Genomic DNA, 25,900 nt, shown 5'->3' on the forward strand with positions numbered 1-25,900 from the left:
TGCTGCCAATAGAAATAGCAATGGCCCTGACATAGCCTCAAATATCTGAACACTTCATGATTTAGTTGTGGCTGAAATGTCAGCCTAGTTTTGTTCAGTTGTGAAGATTATAGACCATAGCATTATTGCTAATTCTGTTCTATAATTCTAGATACTTGCTTTGAAGTCTCTTAGGGCAATAATCTGTATGCCCAGAAACTCACTCAGATTCATTTGTACTAAATTTTGTTTTTGGAAGTTTGGTATGACCAGAATGAGATTTCATCCAAAGTCCAACCAGCTTATACTTGGCGTCTAGTCAGAGATGACTGTACAGCAGCAGGGGGTTGCACTACACTTCACTGTGACCACTGTGTTCATGCTGTTTTTCTGAAGTCTTTTTAAATCATTTAACTCTTAATGGTGTGAACATTATTGATGCAGTATCTCCAGGTCTTCAGGAAAAGCATTTACATTTTCTTTGAAGTGTTACGCATTTTTTTGTGCAGCAACACATACCAAGGAAGGCACACTGAACAGCTGCCAACAACCCTGTTACTGACCTATACGGACATGATTAGAGCAGATATTTCACAAGATGACTGGGAATTCTTTTTCTCCCTTGGTGGGTTCCCCAAAGCAGCTGCTAAGATTGTCAAGAGAGGGTGATGTACTACTCAAGATCATGAAACAAATGTTAGAACTGTCCCTGACCACTCCAGAAGCACATGGTGTGACAGGCTGCACCATTAATCCCTCTCTCCAAGATTGGACATGACCCCCTACCTGTCCCATTGGATTATGGCTGTTGATACATAGACAGAAACATCATTCTCATTTAAATGATTGTTAGTTTACTCCATTAAAATCAAATAACGTTTGAAAATTCACCTGGAATGTGTTCATTCCAGCATCACAAATATTTTAAGTTTGTATTGATTTTTAGGGCTTGTCTACAGGGGAAAATTTACCAACAGAACTTCATTTTGGGTGGGGGCACGTTTTCTAGAATAAGAGTGTGTTTCCACCATTTGTTTTCTGGTAGATGTCCTCATATAGATAAATCCTTAGGCAGTTAAACAAGGGTTTTTCATTTGATTGTCAAGTGTCTTGGGGTCTCCTTCCATTGCCTTTTCCCATGCCACCTGCACATTACAGCCCTTCTGTGAAGATGCACTGTTGTGGGCTACCTTAACCACCACCCACTTCCATCACCTGCTAGCAAATTTCTGAATTTATACAGGAGATGCATCCCAAATATCCACAGGAAACATACAGTGGAACATTTTCTCCCCTCTGCCTCTTTAAAAAGAGGGGGCCCATCCTCACCCTTTAAGTTTAGCACATAAAGGCTAGTGTTATCAGAACTAGCACCAGCATCACAGCATACAGCTAGTCTTTTTTTCTCCTAGGTACACGACTAAATATAGGCAAGTGTACATATATGCTGAAGCGGGGTATTACATAGTAACTTAAGTCTTAACCTTTGCTGCCTCTTACTTTTCTGTTTCAATAGGGGAAAGAGGTGACAGTTTGATCTCAGCAGTACCAGGCAATGGAGTTACACCATATTTACCCAACTGCACTTGAGATCAGAATGTAGCCCACAAGGTCTAAACACAGTGTGAAGAATTTGGACATCTGCAAGCTCATTTCTGACTTGAAGTTACAGCCCAGGAAGCAGTGTCTCTCTCCTTATTTCCTAGAGACGGCAGCAGCAGAGAGCTTTAGCTGCAGTGCTTTTCACAAAGAAGTCAACAGAAATAAACACAGCCTCAAGGGACCTCTAAATCTCCATTACCACCAACATAAAGTCAAACTGTCTCAGTCTGAATATGGTGCTTGGCAATAACTAATGTGAAACAAAGACACTTCTGTGTAATGTAAATAATTATTTCATTATTCTTGTTGCCAAGGAGAAAACACGAGAAAACAATTATAGATTCATCTCAAGTACTTGCTGAATTCCATCTTAAACATTTGATTTTATTCCAAGGGTATTAATAAAGAACTGTTCCTTGTGTATGTCCTGGTTGTAGGTTAATCACAGAATCCACTAATACATCACAAGAAATATACCAAGTGTCAAGGGCCCCATATCAGAGCTGCTCACTACTCACCTATAAATAATGCCTTTGCTATGAAGAAATTGTAAACCGCATACTATTTCAGCTCCATAAAACCTGAAATAGAGCAACAACACTTCAAACTGGCTTCCTTAGTTAAACAAGACATTTACTACATTGTGAACACAACTAAGAAAACCAGTTTTTTTATGAAAGATGAATAGTATTGTAAGTTTACATAACCATTATGGGCGGGGGGGGGGGAGGGAGGGGAAAATCCCATATATTTAGTTTTTGCATCATTACCCTGTATAGCTTGCAATATGGACGTAATGCAGTATTGAATACTGTTACTTGTGAATTACTGTATGCAATAAAACTGCAGTTAAAATTACTCTCTCATATCTGCCATATGTTTCCAAGGAATGGGGACTGACAGTTTACAATATCACTTTGGTATCTCTCCTGAAAGCTACAAGGTTTTTATTATAACACTACTGTTCAGTTCTATACACACAACTCCAAACATTATGGAAGATAGCAACTTCCTTTTCTTGATGCTTTGCTTCCACCATGGAACACTGTTTCTGATCTAACCTTTAATCTTCCTTTACACACTTGGAGAGGTGCATAGCTGAGCTTCAAGAGGCAACAGTAAAGAATAAAAAGTCAGAGTCCAGGAATCTCATGGGATCACCTTAAAACGGATGGGGTTCTTCATGCGAGAGAACATTACACCCCATCCTTCAATAGTAAACCTGACTATAAAAGAAGTCAGTGAAATAAAGGTAGAGCTGAACAAAGCCAAACACCTTCCTTCAGCATTCACCAAAATATCTGTGCCTGGGATTTTTGTTGAATTTTACTTAGATTTTGAATGGAAAGACCATGTCTGATGAACCTGAGTTTAAATTGCGGAGAAAACCAGCCTTAAGACATTACACAAGAGGCTGTGGTTTAACAGAGGTTGGTCTTGTAAGACAGACAAAACAGAACTGTAGACAGTTTGGGGATACCCTAGGGTGTTCTCTTAATGAAAGTGGCCTCCTGTAAAGTTTGTTGGGAGGGCTCACTACTGTTTGGGGAAACTGGAGTTGGATCAAACTCCGATCCTAGCAGTACACTCAGAATCTGGACAGGAGGGAGCTCTGTCTCTGTTGTCCACGTGGCCTCCGCTGGCAGTCCTAAAAGTACGATGTGCCAGTTTAACATGGAGTTTTTGAAGGGGGGAGGAAGAGAATAAAAGGATCCCTTCAAGCTTCCCATGCCCCCTCCCTTTTGTGAAGAGCTATACTGAATAATTTTAAAACCCAGCTGCCAACTTGTTTTCATTCCTGAAACAAGATGCATCTGGCAACCAACCCAGAGCTTCTGAAAAACACACTGTGGAAAGAGATACTCTCCATATCCTGCACACTAACCTACTGTTCAAGTAAAAGTAATTTGAGAAGCTCTCTTATGGAAAGCAATACAAGTAACATGACTGGATAGCTAGGCATGAGAGCGAATGCTTCAAGGTGGGGTCCTTCTGTTGTAAATCCATCTTAGACTTTGCCCCACAGCCTTTTATGCCAAAACTCTGTGATGAAATGAAACTTGATATTTGTTAATACAGCACATAATAATTTACATGTAATCCCAAACTGCATATAATCAAGTCCAGCGCTAGGCTTTTTTAATTTTTTACAGTGTCACACACAGATTAAACATTTACCTTCCCTGTTAAAATTTTTGCACACCCTAAATTTAATGAAGACAATAAAAGGACAAGTGCCTTTTTAAAACCTGTTTTGCAGAAGGTGTCTAATACCTACCAATCCTGCTGCCTAAAGTTTCATATGATTAGTAGCTCAATGTGCCCACAAATGATCCATAATCATTACTACTAAAATATGAATGAGTTCTTCTGTGATTTTTTTTTCATTGCTAGTGTCAGCTAAGAGCACAGGAAGCATTTGTATCTAATCAGTCTCCTTTTGCTAAACACTCAGAAGAGAAATTACATTTTTTTGAAGTTTAAACAAAGAATAAGTGGATACCATACTCTGATGCACCAGCCAGTTAGCTTGGTGTTTTTATTCTGCTAATTTTTGGGCCTTAAGATAATAAATGAAGTTTGCACTTTAAATTTGGCTTGGAGTATGAGGTAGAGCTGTGGGAAATTCTGACATCTCTTTTCACTCCAAATCAGGACAAGAAGTTGAAATTTATAAAAAAAAATATTTCAGAACAGAAATTTCAGAATTTTTTTTTATTGAACTGAATCTAAAAATGAACCATTACAGGTCAGTTTAATAAAACAGAATGTATGAATTCTGAAAGATTTCATTTTGATTTTCCCAATGGAAATGCTTGAAGGGAAGGCAGAAAATGTTTGGATTCTAATCTGCCAAGTAAGAAGAGTGTCTCCATGTACCATATCAAGTTTGCAACACAAGGCACCCTAATTCATCAATGATTACTCGTTTTTACTATGCCAATCAAATAGAAAATTGAAGGGGGCGGGGGAAACTTATTTTTCTCACACACAGGAGTTCAATATATAAGGATGTAGGCCCAGAGTCTAGCACAAGACACTATTCTAATAGGAAATTGCATCTGAAGCACTGCTAAGAAACATAATTCACATTCTGCAGCTTCTTTCTGGTCTAGAAATGGCTTATTAAGTTCCCTTGGCTATTTGACGTAATCAAATCCAACTCTACAAAGGAAATTAAAAGAAGGATAAGAACATTTTCCTGTGCCACCACGCACCACCAGTCCATTATTACAGAAGGTCATTCAGTATATGGAACAAACTCTTCCAAATATGTCTTGACTATTCACCCAATTAAACAGATTGGCTGAAATCGCTAGGTCCTTTAGAACTATAAGCAGTAAAAACTAACAAAACAAAAAACTAACAAAAACAAAACTAAAAAACAAAAACCGTGAACTGTTCTCAGCACAGCTTGTCCAAGATGCATTTTTTTGTTTAAATCTTATTTTAAAAACTCCAAGAAAAGCAAGTAGCAATGTAGCTCACTTATTTGGGACTTACGTTGCTCTGAAGAGATCAAAGCGCCCCTTGTCCTGTATGTGGAACATCAGGTCCCCTCCGTTCAAGAACTCCATAACAAAAAACAGATGATCCTATTCACAAAGCAGGAGAGAACACAAAATTAACTTGCTTATGCAATTGTGACCCAGTATGGAGGTGCTGCTTCCCTCTGACCAAGAAAAGGACTAAGAAGTGATGAGGGTGAGGGGAAGTTGGCAAATGGCTTTTATGGAATGGTCTGACTTTCCCAGCATGCACAAGCTTTTCCCTCCTGCTCACACCCCCACAAAAATGAAGAGTCCCACTGCTACAGATTTCATTAGCTCAGTGACATCCTATGTGTCTTATTTTCAGAGTTCATGTGCTTACAGGTCAGATATGAATGTACATTTTAATGAATCTTCCATTTGTGCTTCCCTTAACTTATGTGAGTCATCATCTTAGATCATGCAATCCAGGATGAAACCAGTAATTGAAGTGTTTAAATTAAAACTCCTCTCTCTGGCTGTAGACTTTGTAAATGTTGTTCTGTGCCAGTCTGACTTAGTATTATTTTATACCCACTTTGCACAAACTCCTACCCAAAGTGGAAGGCAGGGAAGAATCAGAGCCAATACCTCCAGTCAATTAAAACATATTTCACTCATGCAGAGAAACAGATTGGTCACTAATCCATTTTGCTTTGTTACTGATACCAGTATTCCCATAAAGGCAAAAGTTGAATCTGTACTATACCTTAGTCTGAAATGTGCAGTAGAGGTGAGTAAGAAATGGGTTTTCCCATGCAAGTGCTAGGACCCGCTTTTCCACCATGGTACATTCCACGTCATCATCGATTAGCACCACATCCTTTTTCAGAGCTTTAATAGCAAAGAATTCATTCTTCCCTTTCAGTTCAGCAAGCAGAACCTGCAAACACAGGAAGACTTCAAGGCATATGTAAGAAAAGTTGATTTAGCTAATGCTGCTAATCAGCAGAGGAGGATTTTAGGACCAGGCATTTAAAGAAGGTTGCATAGCACTACAAAAAAGTTATTAAAAAATAGGGAGATTCACACCACCCCTCAGCCCAAAGGCAAAGCTAATGGATTTTATGATTTTATTGGGGGTTGGACTAGATGACCTCCTGAAGTCCCTTCCAACCCTGATATTCTAGGATTCTAGGATGATGGGGTGCATCACAGAAATTGTGGTGTACCAGCCCAAACAGGTGGCAAAATGTAGGACATCTGTGCAGCTCCTCTGTTGCAATCACTTGAGCTCATGGACTAGAAGAAAGGACATGAACCCTGTTCATCCCTTTGAGATTTTTCTTAGTTGGGTTATTTCACAGATGCAGCAAACGGCCATGTCCAAAATCCCCCCTCCTTGTGGGCCTATGTAAGGCTAGCATAGAACTCAGCTCCACCATAGACAGAGGACATGGAGTCACTCCTGCTCTGCAGCAACCCTGCTTCTGTCCAACTCAACCATGGTGGTTCCACTGCACTGGGGTGCTCTGTAGCCACAGCTATGTTGTGCATATGAGTGCATGGCATTGTTTCATACCGTGAAGCATAAAGGCGTATGCATCTTTTTGGATATTAAGGGAAGAAATCAAGAAACAAAGGGCTGGGAGGTAGTGCATCATAGATCCTTTTTTAAGTTCCAACACTGCTTTTGGTTGGTTGCAATTTTACAGGGTTGGGACTTTTTATGCCTGAGGCTCAGATGATCACAATCCATTCCATTAGCAGTAACAGTTTCACAACAAAGGGTTAATAAAATTCTCTCCCCACAAAATGAAGATTGTTTGCTTAAGTGAAATTAGCCCATAACACTTCAAAATAAAAGGCAAATCAACTTAAGTGCTTCCCATTTGTTACGCACCTTTCCAAAGCTTCCTTTCCCTAGTACTTTGTGAAAGATAAAGCTGTCTATGGTGAATTTTCTCCTGGTTCGTGAAGCTGGTCTTGGTGTACTTCCCTCCCAGAGCTTATCATACTCGCTGTTATCTGCTAATGCAAACCATGATTTTTAAATTCAGCATAGGCAATTTTCATGACAGAGATTCCTATAGTTTCTGACTTTTGACTGCCAATAGTTCATCAAATCTGCTGCTGACACTGGTGACCATAAACATGAGGACCTTACAAAGAAGCTAAATCATTCAAATAGAATTAAAAGTTTTGGTCTAAGTCTGGGATTTTACTAAAAACCTGACATTTTACTAAATCCATATTATGCTCAAAGGCCCTGAGCATCCACTCTGCCCAAAGAATGCAAGGCATTCTTGTTTAGGGGGAGGGTATTTGTTAACGGCCGCTTTAAACCATCTTCTCTGATCCTGGGTCTGTTGTGTACCAGATTACAGCACTGGGGGACTAAACTTCTCTAATTTATGTAGGGTGGCAATGGCCCATTGTAACAGCTACGGACTGCCGCGAGGCAGGGAAACCTTGGCTACGCCCCTTTTTACCAGCCATGTACTCAGATTTAGGGGTATAAGCACAGGAGTTGTTATGCCGCCAGAGGATCCTCATATGGTGAGTTGATTCTCCCATTGAGGGCTATGCCAGTTTTAAAGCTGCTTTGCACTGGCAGCATGTCAAAGTCGGGGTACTGCAAGAAAGAATTTGCTCCAATATGCCTATACTATACTTTCTTCAGGCCTTTCTTGCCAGAAATTAGTGTGGCAAATTGGAAAGATGCATTAAGAGGGATCATTTACTGAGCAATTCAATAAAATCAGCTCAATACACAAGGAGTAGAGAACAGCAGAAAAAAATACCACCTCCGAACCTTCAGTTACCTACCTCTTACCTGATCCTAGTAGTTCTATCAGACTTCCTGGGACCATCCACATTGGTATTAAGTCATTTTGAATTTTAACTCCAATATTCTGATCTGTGTTACTGAGGATTTCCTCCCCTGATTACCCTATCTGTTCTCGCTCTCTAAAAATATTTTAATCATCATATTAGTAGAATAATAATTACATTGAGAGGAATGATACAACTCTGACAGTAAGATTATATTAAATGTGTTACAAAAACTACATCCAATTCTCTATTTTTGAACAGAACTGTAACATGGAATTAGTGTTTGTGGGTTGTTGTTTTTTTAAAGTACTTCTATTTAGTCCCAACTAATACATTTTAGTTGACTCCAGTTTTTCAGATCAACAGCAGGCTTGTCATTTCACAAAGATTTCTATATGCTCTGAGTCAGTCAAGATCTTAAGAATATGTATTGTATATATTTCAATTACAATATGCTGAATATTTATATGTGCACCTTTCCAATTAATGTTCCTTTCTCAAATTCTGTCAGAGAAATTATGCTAGAATGAGAATAGAGCAAAATCTCCAAGAATTTGAGCCCGCTCTCATTTATCTCAGTACATCTCTGGTTATTCTTGGGCAAAGCAATCCACAGATCTTTATAAATGCTCATATCGTTTCACAATGTTCTCTGTGTTTTTGAAGAAAAAAGTGTCAGAGGAATAAAATCTTACTTAATATTTTCAGTGTTCTGGGGGAGTTTGTCAGCAACCTTTTAAGTATAAATTAATTACTTATTTTTAATAATTTAAATTAAATTAATGTATTAAATTAATTGTATGTCTAAATTATTAGAACAGCATTGATGTGTTGTTGATATTTCATGTTCAAGCTGATGCTTGCAAAGCTCTAAATATTACTTTTCTGAACATAAATTACTCACAAGAGTTGTGCAGAGACTGTAAATATCTTTGTATATTAAAACTGCCTTTTTGTTAGAAAAATAATAAAACATTGTTTTCAGTGTATGGTAATAACAAACAACAGCTATTAACATTTCAATATATGTGCCAGTCTGGTAATTACCTATACATAAGAGAAAATGCAGTAAATTTCATTTCTTACCTGTTGTATCTCCACCCAAAGCTTTAGATTTCTTATCAAAATCCTGGTAAATACCAACATTTTCTAGTGACCCAGAATCAGATTTTCTCGTCGATTTCTGTACAGGAACAGAAGGCATTTGAGGTTATTCTTGCACTGTAATTAGTAATGGTAAGTAATGTAAGTAAGTGGTATGTAATTGCAAGTAATGGTAACTGAGAGTTTTATTTGTTGCTTTGCCTTTATTATAAGCAAATCTCACTCTCACGCAAAATGTGTATTTACTACTTTGTCTAGAAACCTTTGGTAATGGAAAGCTGAAGAATTATAATACACACACTTTATTTACTATAATCCCTTTTATAGCATCCACACTGTCCACTGTCATATGTTGTAAGAAAATAATAATAAAAATGGTGTTAAAAATGTTTGAGCACTCTATTCTACAACCTCTGCCAGTGCTATCCATTGAGAATTCTGGGTTCAAAATATCATAGCTTTAATGATAGGGAAGGAGCGACAAACAAAAACCAGGGCAGGAATAGTAGTAGGGGAAGAGTCTTCACAAAAGTGTGTATTACTTTAAAGTTTAAATAATATACAGGAAGAGTCATCATGTCCTAGACAGAGAAAAGGATCACAAGGTTATTGGTACTGAGCACATGTAAGCAACTTGTCCATATTGCTGTTCTTTACGTAACTGCACTGTTTAATTTTACTTTAGTAGTTAACCTCTTTAGATTTTCATAATAGTAACCTCATAACCTCTTTAGATTTTCATGTAGTGAAAATATTGTTCTATCAGCCCTAAGGTTTTTTAAAAAGTAAATATCACACAAAAGCTTAAGAAAGGTAGCTTGAGATGTACTTCACTTCGTTAAGCATGTGGCTCCATGTTTTTCAGTTATGCTGTTATTTCACAGCCAGTATACAGTTTTCTGCTTGTAAATGAAAGCCAGTGCTATCCAGCTGTAAAAGAAGCAACCACCAGGCTCAGGAGATCAAGAAGTTAATAGTGGGGATGTGTTAGTTCCAGCACACAAAACCTCCGATAAGCTAAAATCATGGAGTATAACATTTGTGTTTTCAACATGTGAAGAAGTAGAGAGATTACTAAAAACAAAATTTTGCAAAATCTGATTTGTCACCATTTATACCAAACACTGCAAAAGAATGTTTAAGACAACAAAAAAGAAAAACAAACAAACCTTGTTCTTGTTGGGATTAAAAAAAAACCAAACATTCCAGCAGAAAGTTTCCAATTATCTGAGGGGTGGTTTTTTGTTTTGTTTTGAAACCTGCAGTTTCACTTTAAAGCCTGGAAAGGGCCTTCATCACTTACACTAAGGCCCCCCAGCAGCATATGTCACTTAATGACCAAAATGGTAAGGGAAGGAAAAACCTCCCTCCCGGGCTTATAATACAACTAGTTGCATGACAAACAACAATGCAACATACCTGGCTAACTTGATTTAAAGCTTCTGCTAATAGTTTCTGGTTGATTCCACACAGATTTGCCACTTTCTTTTGACATTTGTGGTGCACATTCATCCCACACTCTAAAAGAAAGGAAAGGACAGTAATGTGAACTTCATGCAAAATGTTGTTAAACAGTAGATTCATAGGAAAGATTTTTTTTGTATTCAATACTTCTGTTCAGAAACGTTTTCATAGCTCGGATTTGGGATATGAACAACTTGCTCTTTTAATTGATTACAGCCTTTAATAAAACGGCAATTCAAATTTTACCTCTCCCTCCCACTCCCAAACTCATTTAAAATGGAAGTTGCCAAAATCACCACAGGAATAGAGAGGTAAAGCTCTCCTGATCTGGAGTTATGCCTGTTTAATTAGCTGCAATTTTGGCCCATTATCTTACAAACTAGAAATAATACTTTTGATTCATTAAATTTTGTCTTTCTTGTTGGAGAATTATGACAAGAGAGGGATTTATAGTTAACAGTCAGAAAATGCATCTTCAGTTTGGGACTATGTACTCAGATACTATATGACAAATATACTCAGCTGCATTGCATCTGGGGGCTGCTTGTCCCTAATGGTACCAAAGAGACAATTTTTCTTGCTCTTGTCTCCTCTGTAACACTGCAATAATCAAAATGCTCTTTAATTGACAGAGCCAAGTGTTGTTTTTAAGAGAGCTTTTTGTGAAACACAAGATGTCATACAAACTCAAGAACATCCACAACCAAGAGACTTGGACACTTCACCAAAAATTAGTTTTTCCCATGGAAAATGCTATGGCAATGCTCTTTTCCCCATCCTCCATAAAAGCTGAGACTCAAATAGCATAGAAGCCCCTAGAGTACCTTCGCACTTTAATCCTTGTTTAACTAAGCCCCATAGAAGACTGCCGCAATGATCGCAAAAGTTGGGACTCATGTAGTTGTAAACTTTAAATCGATGAGGCATATCAATGTTGAAGCGCTCCTTCTGAAACTGAAGGCATATTTACACAAATAAATCACTTTTTCAGACATGAGGGGACTGATCTCTCTCTCTCTCTCTCTCTCTCTCTCTCTCTCACACACACACACGTATGTTTATAATTTAAAAACCACATTTAAAAAGCATTCACAAATGATCCAACACTGAGTACTTTAAGTGTTCAATCTCTGAAGAAACTTAACATGCTGAGTTTGGATGAAATGTGTGTCTATCAAGGGGAAACTAGATGCCTACTGGCAAATTAAAATTGTTTCAGTCAAAAGTTGACTTATTGCAATGCACTCGTCTACCTCTCAGCAAAAGCATCTCTTGTGTGTCACATATTTAAATTTTATTATGGATGTGAAGCCATTGTTATAGATATATGTATTTATTTTGTTTTCCAAATGCCTGCATGTGGAGGCCTTGGTGCCCTGACAACAGTGAAAAATTTAGTCACTAAGAATATTGCCCAGCAGCATAATACAACAGGAACACTTCACACAGCATGAACTGCAGGGAAATGTACCCCCCTTTCTTGCTTGTCCTGAAATCCCTGACCCTCAAAACTCCTGAAGAGATAAGCCATGCTGCAAAAACTTTAAGATCAACAAATCTGAGCTGTTTTGTATTTTAAACCTCCCCAAACCCATATCTGTTACTGCATAATTTATTCAACGCTTAAAGAATTAAATCTTTACTTGGAAAAAAAAAGTTTCTGTCAAGGGATTGTAACTACTCTGCCTTCTCCAGAGTTTCACCCATGCTCCATCTCCATAGAATGTCTAATATCTAAAGGAAGCAGTAAACAGCCATTGTTATGCAGCAAAGTACTTTCCAAGTGGATCTTGCCACATTTACAATCTTACATTCGTAAAAAGAAAAGGAGTACTTGTGGCACCTTAGAGACTAACCAATTTATTTGAGCATAAGCTTTCGTGAGCTACAGCTCACTTCATCGGATGCATACTGTGGAAAGTGTAGAAGATCTTTTTATACACCCAAAGCATGAAAAAATGGGTGTTTACCACTACAAAAGGATTTCTCTCCCCCCACCCCACTCTCCTGCTGGTAATAGCTTATCTAAAGTGATCACTCTCCTTACAATGTGTATGATAATCAAGATGGGCCATTTCCAGCACAAATCCAGGACAAGAACATCTCGGGGGTGGGGGGGGGGGAAGTAGGAAAAAACAAGGGGAAATAGGCTTGAATAGAGACTGGGAGTGGCTAAGTCATTATGCAAGGTAACCTGAGTTAATTGTATCCAATTTGCAAATGAATTCCAATTCAGCAGTCTCTCGCTGGAGTCTGGATTTGAAGTTTTTTTGTTGTAATATCGCAACTTTCATGTCTGCAATCGCGTGACCAGAGAGATTGAAGTGTTCTCCGACTGGTTTATGAATGTTATAATTCTTGACATCCGATTTGTGTCCATTTATTCTTTTACGTAGAGACTGTCCAGTTTGACCAATGTACATGGCAGAGGGACATTGCTGGCACATGATGGCATATATCACATTGGTGGATGTGCAGGTGAACGAGCCTCTGATAGTGTGGCTGATGTGATTAGGCCCTGTGATGGTGTCCCCTGAATAGATATGTGAGCACAGTTGGCAACGGGCTTTGTTGCAAGGAACGCCACTAGCCGTCACCTTCAGCCCCCAACTAAAACCCCTCCAACGCATTATTAAGGATCTACAACCTATCCTGAAGGACGACCCATCACGCTCACAAATCTTGGGAGACAGGCCAGTCCTTGCTTACAGACAGCCCCCCAACCTGAAGCAAATACTCACCAGCAACCACATACCACACAACAGAACCACTAACCCAGGAACCTATCCTTGCAACAAAGCCCGATGCCAACTGTGCCCACATATCTATTCAGGGGACACCATCACAGGGCCTAATCCCATCAGCCACACTATCAGAGGCTCGTTCACCTGCACATCCACCAATGTGATATGTGCCATCATGTTACTCTGAAACCTACATTCGTAAAGAAATTTTTTCATCTCTTACCATTGTGTCTCTGCTGTTGGCTGCAGTACCAGTACATCTCCCAATGATTTTATCAATACATTTCTTATGAATAGCAGCATTGCATTCTTCAAGAGAGAAATGAAAAAGAAAATAAACCCATCAGTTAACTGATACAGATGATTAGGTGTTCCGCTTTGGAAAAGTCTAATACGAAATATGCCTTCCCTAAAATCTACAAGTGTTAATCCGTATTTCTCAAGTGAAAGTGCCCCTCTCTGTAAGCAAGAGAGGTATCTGTAGGAGATGACTGTCTCTAGTTTGGGATTATATGTCTTTACTTCTGAACCACCAGTCTCTCCTGTAGGTGATACCACCAGCATTTGAGGCTGAGGTATGTGGGGGAGAAAACATTACTACATTTGCAAATTTTGGAAACAAAAGTACTTTGGCATCGGCTGATGCTACCATATAGGATACATCAAGATCTACTATGACTGAAAGGTACTGCTATCACTAACTACATAAGAAATGAATCAAGGGTTTCTTCTGGTTGGAAAAATTGCAATTCTTAAACTCTATTTAGAAGGGTTTCAGAGTTTCCTTTTCTATTCAGGGTTTCCTTTTCTATTTAGAAGATTTCCCATATGTTCCAATCTTTACTAAACACCAAAATGGAATTACTGGGCCCAATTTTTTGATGATGTAAGTGGGCACAGCTGTTATTTTCAATGACATTTCACCCATTTACACCAGCAGATAATTTGGCCCATTAATCTTATTACTTAAGGCTCGATGGAAGGGTCAATCATTTGACACTGAAGTACAGAGCCCTATGTTAGCACCGAACACTTTATAATTAACATCCGTATCATTGAGAGAGTGATTATGCACTCTGTATGATAAATGTTTACACCGTATATTATAAATGCGACATATACCTACCTACAGAGTAATATTAAGAAGTTTGTCATAATTACAAAATGCATATAGTCAACTCACGTCTACATTTGTATCCCTGCTTGTTAAGTCCCCTGAAAAACAAACAATACAAAGAGAAAGTCACAAGGGTAGAAAGTGTAGCTCTAGATGTTTGTCTTGTTCAAAACAGATTTTTTTTAGTTGCTTTCACATGCCAGAGATTCAAGATTTAAATCACAATATTTATGCTGATTCTCTCAGTCTAGGTCCTGCTATTGTAAATGTTTCTCAGTGAAGCATGTCAAAAGATTCCTGCTTCTTTCTCTCTAAGGAAACATTTTTATCATTCCACCAACCCTTCCATAAAAGGTTTGAACATCACTGCCTTATACCCAAGGGAATTATCAGACTTATTCCTTTGCGAAGGTTTTGCCAGTTAAGGGCCAGATTCTGCTCCCACTGAAGTTGATGGAAGTTTTGCCAATTACTTCAGTGGGCTCAGGATCCATACTTAAATTATTACCATGGCATAATGTGGGGAAAATGTATGAGTTGGGCTTCTAAGTGCTACAGTACTACAAAACATAATATATTGTTCCCATCCAATGTGATGCATGACGTGTAACATCAAGGGCTACAGAGTGATTTACAACATTTTCCATCATTTCTCAGTACATCTGAAGCTAGTTGTTTTTTAATCATTTCACTCCCAAGAATAAACCTGAGCTTACATATATTGTTTCCTTCTTACCAGACGAAGTCTTTACAGACAGAGCAAAATGTGGGCTGTCCAAAGAAGGTGGCAATAAACTCATGATTTTTGATGTAGTGGATTTTGGCTTGCTTGATAGCTCCTCTCCTATTGATAGTCACAATCCCCTCATCTTCCCTCATTGACTGCTTGCAATCTGGGGAGAAAAATAAAAGAAGAAACTGTTTTAAAATTATACCAAGTTGTAACGAAAATGAATCAATACTACTTTCCCAAAAGTTATAATTTAGTATTATAATTTAGATATATTTTTTTAATTCTCTCTCTCTCACACACACACACACACACACACAGAAATAACAAAATTACCCTTATCAGGTTTTAGACCCAGACACATTATAAAAATTATGTGTAAAAGAAGGTCTATGTTCATTACTCTTTTCTTGTCAATGTCAAGCTTTATTCATTTATTTATTTATTTAGGCAGTAACCTTAAACACTTTTTCCTACTATTGAATGCATTCAGTGGCATTTTCTTGCTGCATAATTTAAATGATATGAAAGTGAAATGATGTAAGACAAGCTGAACCAAGAACGGGCCATGCTGATGTTTCAAGTTAACAGAGGAGTGGGGTGGGGGCCAGGAAATCAGGGCCCTTGCAGCTTCAGAAACACATAAGAGGAAGTAACTTTCTCAGACGCTCCCAACATTCCCTCTTCTAATAAACATAAGATATTTTTCAATAGTTCTGCAGTTGCCAAAGAGGAGACAACCCTATGGTGCAGCTTTGAGACAAGGATCCTACACTACCTTGGTGAGGAGTATCACACAAAATCCCAAGTTGCTAAAATAAGTGGATCATACAGGTCTTGGAGCGACCTTATTACTAATCTTTCATTTTCATTAAGGAGATAACAGAATTCCAAGTAAAGAAATTCTCTTATTAATCCCTTAAGTGACACTTGTTCACATTCAACTAACTTTTTTTTTCAAAATGTAAAGGCAAGAAAAGATATTGGAATGGGATGGTCCTAACAGACATTTTAAACTGTATAAGAGAAAATAAAAAAGACTGGAATCCCTGGTATAGCAGTGCACTCAGCCCCAAAAAAGGAGATGTGTTTTTTTCAGAGTAGGGGATAAGGAAAAGCTGCTCAAGAATGACCCAATCTAGCCAGTTAAGGAAAAGCAAAAGTCAACTATGGAGACCGGATCAGTTATTCAATGCATTCAGAAATGCTCATCCGCTGCTCTTTGTCTGAGGTGGCTGAAAAGTTTATAGTAGTGAGAGGTGGTAGTTTGGGATGTAGAGAATTCCATGGTGACGGAGGGAGGAGAAAGTCAGGTAGGAACAGACAAGGGGTAAGCACCGTATCCCTTGTAAGAATAATTCTTTTTTTAATACACCTAAGGCTACGCCTACACTGTGAGCTAGGTGTCTGATTCCCTAGTTAAGCAGACACACTTGAGACAGCGGTCATCTGAGCTAGCATGCTAGAAATAGTAGTGTTGTCACAGTAGCATGGGCAGTGGTGCACAGGCGAGCTGCCTGAACCCCACAGGTACATGCTCGGTATGCCTAGCCCATGCCATTGTTGCTTCTGCCCATGCTACCACAACTATGCTTCTATTTTTAGTGCACTAGCTCTGATGAGAGCTAGCATGAGTATGAGCACCCCTCGCTTGCAGTACAGATATAGCCTAAGTAGATTTCAGCATTGTGATAATACAGCACTGCAGTTAGTGGCCTGCCTTGAAGCATGTTCTCCTGGAAATCAAAGGGTGTTTTGCCAAAAAGTCTTCAGTTGGAGCCAAGTTGGCCCCTTTATCAACAAATACTCAGATATTCATTCTATGTATTAGAACAATACTACAATATTCAAACTTACTGCATCCAACAACCTTCCCAACCTCCTACTTTCCCATGGATTTCTGTTTCAGACATGCCCACTGATCTGAGGGATAATTTTATTTTCCATTCTGAGGTATTGTTTGAACACACACTGTATGCAGCCTCTTAGTGGTGGTTATCCTAAATTTACCTTCAGCACCTTTAATGAAACTGAATTGAGGAGTAAACAGAGCTATCGGAAAATAAAATTTTACAGCCAGCATGGACAAAACAACAAATCGATGAATACTCCAAACCATGACCTATGATAACATTTCTCAAACACTGGTGACGTATGTATTCCCCTCTAGCATGATGTTGCCTTTGCCATTAGATCAGATGGCTGTCTCCATCACACTTAAAAAGGAATCAACAAATGAGAGAACTTGGGAGAGTCGCTGTCCTGAGTCCTGGTGCTGTATCCCTGCCTAATAACTGCATTCACATCTACAACCAAGCTTGGCGTGCAATCAATCATACATCAGGATTTAAGAGCACCTGAACTGGTTTTCTGGTTTCACTGGAATGGGAAGAAAGAACCAGTGATCCACGAAATCTTCGAATAAAGGATAGACCCAGTTTTATGAGGCCAGGCGAGGACGAGACAATTAACTGTGAGAAGAGGTCAATGGCTGGTGCTGCTAAAGGCAAATAGAGTTTCCTGACAAATTTCGAAGCCATTGGCTTAAAACTATTGATGTTTGATCTTAACCCACAGGAGAACTTACTCCAGAACTCATACTCTAATACTAAATAATTATATTGATGATAATGATACATCTAGTAAATCACATCTCTGCTTCAGGAACAAGATTAAAAATAGTTCAGTTTTGCTGTTTCAACTTATCTTATTGAGATAGCCAACCAAAGACTAACAGCAATATTTCACTTGCAAGCCATATTACCCCACTTCTTAATTCTGCTGAGCAAGCAGTATTTTGATATATACAGACACCAAATTTTTGAATGCTTCAGAAAAATCACACACTGAAAAATGTGTGCAAGTGTATAGGCTGAAGAAAGGAACATAATAGTAATTCTGCCAAATGTTAGTAATATTTTGGATTATCAGATGGATAAAACAGACGTGTCTGTGAGGGTGATTTAACCAGCATTATAGCCAAAGGGGGAGAAAAGCTGTTTCTTGCATAATTGTGCCCCAGCAGCCTCTCTTTTCAGGCCTACATTTTTATAATTTAGCCCAATGCAGATGGAAAACATTTAATAAATTAAAGCTTCTCCGGTGGGGAGTCGAATGAAAATATAGCTTCAGGAAAACCTGCAAGCTGTGAACCTAACAAAAGAGTTCACCATGAAAATGGGAAATAGATCTCTTCATGCTGAAGTTACTATAGCAATCTAATACTGTGGCCCACAATTCCTAGCCAGCTGCTGATCAGTACATGGGACAAAATCGCAATATGTTTCCCTGCACTTGAGGTAAAACGGACAATGAACACCGAAGAAAAGCATTAGGCTGGCCTCTAAGCTTCAGAAGTCGATGCATACAATGCAGTGGGATGCATAATTTAAAGCTAGTAAAACAGTAACTGTCCTTAACCATCACATCCCAATTTTATCTTAAGAATCTTTGCACATGGTATCAAAATCTGTATTCCAAAACAACCTGCTTCTACAACTGACTGCCTTATTAAATTACATATCTGCACTGCTTTGGCCGAAACCAACCAATATATCAAACTATTATTGAAAAGAACATTGTCACCTCTGCTCCAGAGCAAATGGGGACGTTCGGACAGCAGCTGTTGCTAGACTGCATCTGAAAAGCTAAGACGGCTTTAAATGATATCTAAAGTGAATTAGAGTAGATTACAGTATAGTCCCTATCAATTCTTTATATAAATGCCTCGTAGTACATATTGCCAGAAACCACTTCAAAAAGCGGAGCTATTGTAAAGTCAAATGGGAAGAAAAATTTTATTTGTGAGCTGAGATTCAGATAGCAGTAGTGGCTGGGAGGAGTAGGTTGAGGAAATGAGTCAGAATTCCACATAGTTGGGGGGCAACACACAAGAATGGGGAACTTTGCCCTTCCCCAAAAGCATGAAGTCATGGGAAGTGCAACAGAGATTGGCAGGATTTTCACAGACTAGATCCTTACGTTATGCATGCTCAACACACTCAGAAATGGTAACATACCAACTGCATAATCAACAATTATGCTGCTGATTGGTGTCAGAAAATCCCCTATAACAATTGTAGTTACTATCTAGATTTGTAATGAATCATTTTAGCCCCAGAACACACCATTACATTTAGCTTTTCTAAATGTTTCCTGCCTAGTAAATAATGAGAAAATATGAAAAATATTTAACAATCACTTATTATTCAAATATCTCCTTTTCTCTTCTTAAAATTCAGATCCTTTTCTCAAACCAGCTCTTTCAATATATCTTAAACCTCCTCCCAGCATTTATACATTGAGCTAGGGGATAAAATCAGCCCCCAATCATGACACTGCAATCACACGAGAAGCACTGTATCTATGTGAACATACAGTTTTTATTTAAATTCTTCAGTGCCTATTCTTGCTTCTAGGTAAATCACAGTAACTGAAACAAGTAGTATTGCATACTTTTAACATTCTAGAATATATTTTATTGAGCTACCCAAACAATATTACTAGAGTTAACCTAACCACAATGACAATAACCCCCATACCAAGAGCACTATCTCAGCCCAATCAGCTCATTCATTTCCAAATGCCCAAGAAAAAAATCTTTGCTAGAAGCTAACAAACCAATATTCACAGAGAGAGAGAGACAGAGAGCTGAGCTCTCAAGATATTAATTTATTCAGTATACAATATGGGTTTGGGGTTTTTTTTGAAAGCTTAGAAATGGGAAAGCAAATGGTGGGATTTGAAAAAAAAAGAGAGCTTGCCATGAATGTTTCATAGTGGTGGATTTGTATGGATAGGTGAAATCCAGTTTTGTGCTAAATGGCTGACCAGTTAAAGGAGCACTGCCAATGTAAAAAGAACATATTGCAAACACATTTTCCCCCATGCTAATAATACCACCTTCAATTTAAAACTTACTAAAGCTGAAGTTCACAGTGTCCCTTTAACTATTCTGTTGCATTGCCATTGGTTCATTTGAATGTTAACAAAGCCCCTCTGGGCCAAATTCAATAAAAACATCTATCTAGAACCTTTGCACAGCAATACACATTTCCCCCAAACTAGATTTCTTGCCTTGCACAGGCTCTTTCAGCTCAGAGAAAGCAGTTCTTCAACCTGGCCCTACAGTCTGCATGCATTCTACAGACACACATGCTACACACACATGAATGAATTACCCTTACAAAAACTACTTTAAAAGGGAAAACTTTCCAGAACTCTACATTTGAATAAAATAATAAATCTAAATATACATCTGTTACTCTTGATTATTTTTAATTGTTTTTTGTTTACTATGTTTGTTCCTAAAACAGTATATTTTGTTCATTTACTTTTTCACCATCATGTATATTCTCGTTCTATGTATTTTAACGTTTATTTTATCTGTATCGACTTCTTTGTTCTGAGAGTACTTGTGGATTTGGCTTTGATGACATATTTTAGGTTTCAATACCAATATAATTATGCATTTGTTTACTGACATGAGCAGTACCCTTTCTATAGTGATCTGGCATATAATATTCAATCTAAATCTACACCAGCCCATGGCAGTTATGTTAAAACCTTTTATATGAGTAACTAATCAATTACTCTTTTTTCCACAGAACCTTTTAACAGGACTTATATATTTAGAAGTTGCTGCACTTCCATTGCAAGGGTAACTGAATGAGTTAGTTGTAATAGATGTTTTCTTAGACTGCCAGGGCACCTTGCCCTCTAGATGTCACATTCTTCTTGTGTGTGTGTGAGTTGTAAGTAAATAAATGAAATAAACTCCACACCAAGAATTGAGCTGACATCCCATTGCTTCGACTCAGATACTGCAGCATAGTATCACAGGAACAGGTAAGTAAGGACACCAGTATTTTAGCAAACTGCTGTTTAAACAAGGGGTGGGGGGAACAGATTAAAATGGACAAATCTGCAGTCCATGTATTGAACACCACAGCCAGCACAAGTTTCTAACACGCAAATGGCATGGGATCACACTGAGTAAAGGAGTAAATAGACAAGTTACTTCTCATTTTAAAAATTACAGCTAATGCTCATTCTTCAGAGGTGCTACTGGTCCTTTTCTCATCATGCTATGTCTTCCCCACCAGCTTAGTAGTTTAGGGCTTGATCCTCACCATTAGAATTAACAGAAGTTTTTCCATGGACTTCAAAGGGAGCAGGATGAAATCCCTAAATCCTATGGTTACCAACCTGCTATTCTCCTCTGCCTGACATACCACCTACATCAGATGCAAGGCAAGGGAGGAACTCAAGATTTCCAGCTATGATGGTTTGCGTGTGAATAATGGTTTAATGGCAAGAGGCAACACTGCTGCAATATTAAAGTTTTCACCTTTCCAGTCCACCCACCTACTGCCATAGCAAGGTGCTACGGGGTAGGAAGTGAGGAGAATTCTAAGGGTGAAATCCTGATCCCATTGATCTCAAAGGGAATTTTGCCACTGACTTCAATGGAGCCAACATTTCACCCTAAATGTTTTCATAGAGTTAACATGTCTGCACAGAAATGCTTGACAGTTCTTGCTCTCTGTAAACACAGGAACCGTATTATAAAGCACAAGGAGAACCAGTCCATCCTAACATCTGAAAATACATTACCTACCTCCTGTGCACTGGGAAAACTAAGTTCAGTTCCCTCTGCCTTGTGGTTTATGGTACTTGGCTGATAATGTACATTGCTGGCTTATTGTCTACAATGTAATATGTGGCTACGACAGAATAAAATAAATTTAATATTTTATTTTATTTTTTAAAAAATCTCACCTTTAAGAGGTATGATTTTCATGAAGTCCATTTATGTTAATGTATCTAAACCATCAATTTACTTAAGGGAGAGAACTGAAGGTTCAGTTTAGTACTAGACAGATCACAATATGCCGAATATGGCATCTCTTCGGGATATTATTCTCCCCCCTAGTTCACAGCTACATTTGCTCTCCCTCACATCTTACAAATTATAGGGCCATCTTCTGACTTTTAATTTATCATCATTATGGTTTATTATTATTTTTAAAAGGAGACAAGAATGCCAAACGTGCTTTGCGCACCAGAGATTGTACTGTATTGTAATTTAACCCTACCCAGCATGTAGATGGTGTTAGCAGAACACCTATAAATCTGTTTCTTAGCATGAAAAATAATGAGCTAAATTATATCTCCCTCTCTTCAAATCTCATGTTCAGTTACTCACTCTCCACACAACACGCAAAGACGACACATTACATTTAAAGCAGCGTACACACATCTTTGAGCAATTCATATTTCCTCCTCCCAACAGGACCAGCTAATATCCTGGAAGTAACTTGTGAAGCATTTGCTTTCTGATATAAGTGATAACTCTGAAAAGAAAGATAATTCACTAACCCTTTCTCCTAGAAGCTGAAGTGAGCAGCATGGCAATTTAAAGTCCAGAAACAAACAAAACAAAACAAACAAAAAGATATATTCCAACTGCTTCCACGCTGCTCACACACAGAGTGAGAGGCTCAGTCTTAAACCATGCACTGTGATGCTGGGTTTTCTTACTGGATAAGGTCATTAACTACATTTGAATAAACAAGGTCAAGCAAGGCATAAAATGTATTGCATCTGCACACTATTAAGCTGCAGCTGCTTTTCAGGAGCATCACTTTATTTTCAATTACACAATATGAGGGTGGGGGAGGAAAGTACATAACATTATAGATTGTGAGGGGTCACATGCCTTACTCCCCATTCCCATTTTCTGTTGCATGAAAAAAAAAGTCACCTGAGTCCCATCTGCAACATTCTCTCTCTAAAGGAAAGGTAATATGGAAGGCAAGAAAAAATTCTCAGGACGGGACAATTTGGGGCCCTTGGGTTCTGGTACCTGAAAGTCAGGGCTCTGTAGCCACTGTTTTAAAGAGTCCTTGAGAAAAGAACTTCAAGGATTGGGAAGGAGACCTCCTTCTGTCACCAAATTGTCTAGCAGCCTTCCTGTCAGACCCTAATCTGCAACAAAGGAACATGAGTTAAGGGCTACTGCAATATCTCAAGGCAGCCTTCTTTGTTTACCATTTTAACAGCAATTTATTCCAAAGAAACTACTTTGTAATAATATATTTGATGGTTCAATATTAAACACTGTGATGTTACACCACATATTCTTTATGAAAATATGCTTATGTTATAAATATGGCATAACTGATATATGTTATGCAAGATGGGTCTTGTAAGGTATCATCAGAAAGGTTATAATTTACTGACTGTGATTATCCAATTTGTATGCATTTATCATTTCTGTATCTAAAGTTAGGAATATGGACCATGTAACAATTACAACTGTGTGTGTATTTGGGAGACACCCACCAGACAACAGGTTATCAGCCTTGATGGGCCATTAGGAAGAAACAGTAACTTTTTGAAGATACTAATATCTCTCCTTCCTGAGAAGGATCCTAGCTGTGACACTACTAGGTCAAGTGGACCTGTCATCTTGGACTTTTAGTGGAAAATTACTAGAAGGAGGGAGGTCAACACTGGGAAAGAAAAGATTCTCACCTTATGTAAATCTTATTTAAGGCTGGGAAATAAGGCAAACAGGAATCTTCTTCATTGCCTTCCCGCCCAAGAAGAAAGACTGCTGAAAGTACTTGAAGAGACAAAGGGACTAAGCTGAGGGAAGGGCCAGGGCTGAGTTCAGACTAAGACAGAAGTCTAGTCTGTAAAGAGAAATAACTGGAACTCTAAGCTACAGAAACTCTGAAACTTGCCTAAAACAACATTTAGGGTGAGAAATTACTTCTGGAAACCAGTCTCTGTAAGATCTTAAGCTTAGTATGTGTGTTTTGTATTATTTGCTTGGTAATATGCTTTGTTCTGTTTGTTATCCCTTATAATCACTTAAAATCTGCCTTTTCTAGTTAATAAACTTGATTTGTTTATTATTACACCCAGTTTGTGCAATTTCTAACTGAGGGGGGCAGCAAGAAGTTGTGCATATCTTCCTCCACATTGAGGGAGGAGGCGAATTTATGAGCTTATGTTGTATAGATTTCTCTACAGCACAAAACAATATTATTTTGGGTGTATTTTCCAGAAGAGAGTTGCACTTGAGTGCTGGGTGATTTTCTAGCTGAGTCTTCTCATAGACAGCTGTTTGCAGACTCTGTGTGATTCTACAGCTGGTGCGCCCCGACCTGTGTGTGTGTGCTGCCAGAGACCGGAGAGCGTAATTCAGAAAAAAGGAGAGGGAGCCCAGGCTAGTGGAGCAGGCAGGCTCAGTGAAATCCCAGTATATCAGGTGGCATCCCAGAAGGGGGGTTAAACCCGTCACAGCCACCACATAAACAAACATTTCGGACAGAAGTAAGGAAAGATAGTATTGTCAAGGAGGTAATAGTGTGTGTCTAGTAATTAAAACAAGAAACTGGGACTCAGGTAGACTGGTTTGATGCATTGTCTTGGGCAAGTCATGGTCTCATTTTCCCCATCTTGAAAATGGGGATAATTATACACATTTGCAAAGTGTTTTGAAACCCTCAAAAGCAAGGTAATATATTAAGGTAAAATGTCATTAGTAATATCAGCAATATCCTAAAATAAACGGTCAGAAACCTGAAATACTAGCTCTAAAATAATCTTGTTTTATAATATTTTAGAAAAATCAGCAAATACATTTAGGAGATTTTTCATGGAAATATATAAGCCTGCGAGATAAAAACAAAACCTTGTCTGCACAGAGACGCAGCAAAATGTAATCTCAGTTCCCCTTTATGATAACTGTAGCTTTTATTGTTAGCCAATTGTTGTCCAATATGAAAAGTAAAGATCAGTGTGCAGACATTCCTCAAACGCACCAACAAACTTTTCTACTTTAACAGTTAATTGGAATTCTACCTATTGCATTAGTATATGATAGTGCAATGCAGTCAAAATATTTGATCTGCAGAACCCAAATTGTTAGGCTATTTATCCATAAAGATGACAAAATGGTTTGTTTTCTTCTGATTATTTTTTAGGTTGATCCCCTCCCCCCACAAAATCCATTATTGCTGCTTACTGAACACTTTTTAAGTTGATATTGGAAATGGGTGTTGAACTGTCAGTGCATGAATGGCCGATTCCTTTTGTAAAATTTGCATTTAAAAAGGCACTCAAGTGCAAGTCTTGAAGGGGCATCTTCACTGACTGAACAGCCTGCACCAGAAGAGGGGGTTAGCTTGTAATTGCTCTGAAAGCTAGAAAAGGCTCATACTTCCCACACAGAAGTTCTTGCTGAATTTTTCTTTTTACTAACAGGAAAATTAAAATATGAATCTAGGCCAGTCAAGATGTCCTACATGGTGATCTCTATGTTCAGCTCAGTATTTAGGCTTTTTTAAAAAACGAACCTATTTAAACTTTGAATGTCTTAGTTCATATATACATTTTTTGTGATCAAGCAGCCAGATATAACCCCGCATTCTCACAAAGAGATGTTGCCCTCTCCCAACACACCCAATGGGCATATACACCTTTTTATAAAAAGTAGCATAGATTATTGTAGCACTGTATTAATGTTGGTTAGAACAAAACATTGCCTATGTAGAACACCTAAACCCCTTATGTGATGTCTTTATGTATCTACTCTTTTTTAGTTATCAATAACTAGAACCTCTGATTTTCTGTTGTGACACAGAGTTAAACTCATCAGGAAAAACAATATTTAGCTTTTTAGAAACATACTCTGGCTAGATGGTAAATACCTCACAAAATTCTCTGAGTTGTGATAATTAGATGCTTTGCTTTTAATTAAAACTCCTGCCATCTATTAGGGCATTTAGCCATAGTTCTTATTGTGCAAAGGCATCTGCTCTCAGCTTTCAAATATTTAAAT

General features: G+C 38.2%; 2 protein-coding genes across 9 annotated transcripts in view; one reads left to right on the forward strand and one right to left on the reverse strand.

The window, feature by feature from the left end:
* Positions 1–2,297, forward strand: part of PFKFB4 (6-phosphofructo-2-kinase/fructose-2,6-biphosphatase 4) — a 104,622-nt gene extending 102,325 nt beyond the window's left edge. For all 5 annotated transcript variants that reach the window (XR_012159871.1, XR_012159874.1, XR_012159872.1 and 2 more), the window contains one exon: positions 1,496–2,297. The gene's annotated coding sequence lies outside the window, so the exon portion shown is untranslated. The remainder of the gene's footprint in view (positions 1–1,495) is intronic.
* Positions 1–25,900, reverse strand: part of PRKCD (protein kinase C delta) — a 129,383-nt gene that overhangs the window by 8,438 nt on the left and 95,045 nt on the right. For 3 of the 4 annotated variants that reach the window (XM_073352382.1, XM_073352380.1, XM_073352381.1), the window contains exons 5-14: positions 15,052–15,208; positions 14,382–14,413; positions 13,422–13,507; positions 11,279–11,408; positions 10,410–10,510; positions 8,973–9,069; positions 6,955–7,082; positions 5,821–5,994; positions 5,086–5,177; positions 2,100–2,162 (exon numbers count right to left, since the gene is read on the reverse strand). In XM_073352382.1, the coding sequence (XP_073208483.1) occupies positions 2,100–2,162; positions 5,086–5,177; positions 5,821–5,994; positions 6,955–7,082; positions 8,973–9,069; positions 10,410–10,510; positions 11,279–11,408; positions 13,422–13,507; positions 14,382–14,413; positions 15,052–15,208 (1,060 nt within the window). The remainder of the gene's footprint in view (positions 1–2,099; positions 2,163–5,085; positions 5,178–5,820; positions 5,995–6,954; positions 7,083–8,972; positions 9,070–10,409; positions 10,511–11,278; positions 11,409–13,421; positions 13,508–14,381; positions 14,414–15,051; positions 15,209–25,900) is intronic. The other variant, XM_073352383.1, reaches the window with a different exon arrangement.

The sequence above is a fragment of the Lepidochelys kempii genome, chromosome 7, assembly GCF_965140265.1.
Source record: "Lepidochelys kempii isolate rLepKem1 chromosome 7, rLepKem1.hap2, whole genome shotgun sequence".
Classification (NCBI taxonomy): Eukaryota; Metazoa; Chordata; order Testudines; family Cheloniidae; genus Lepidochelys; species Lepidochelys kempii.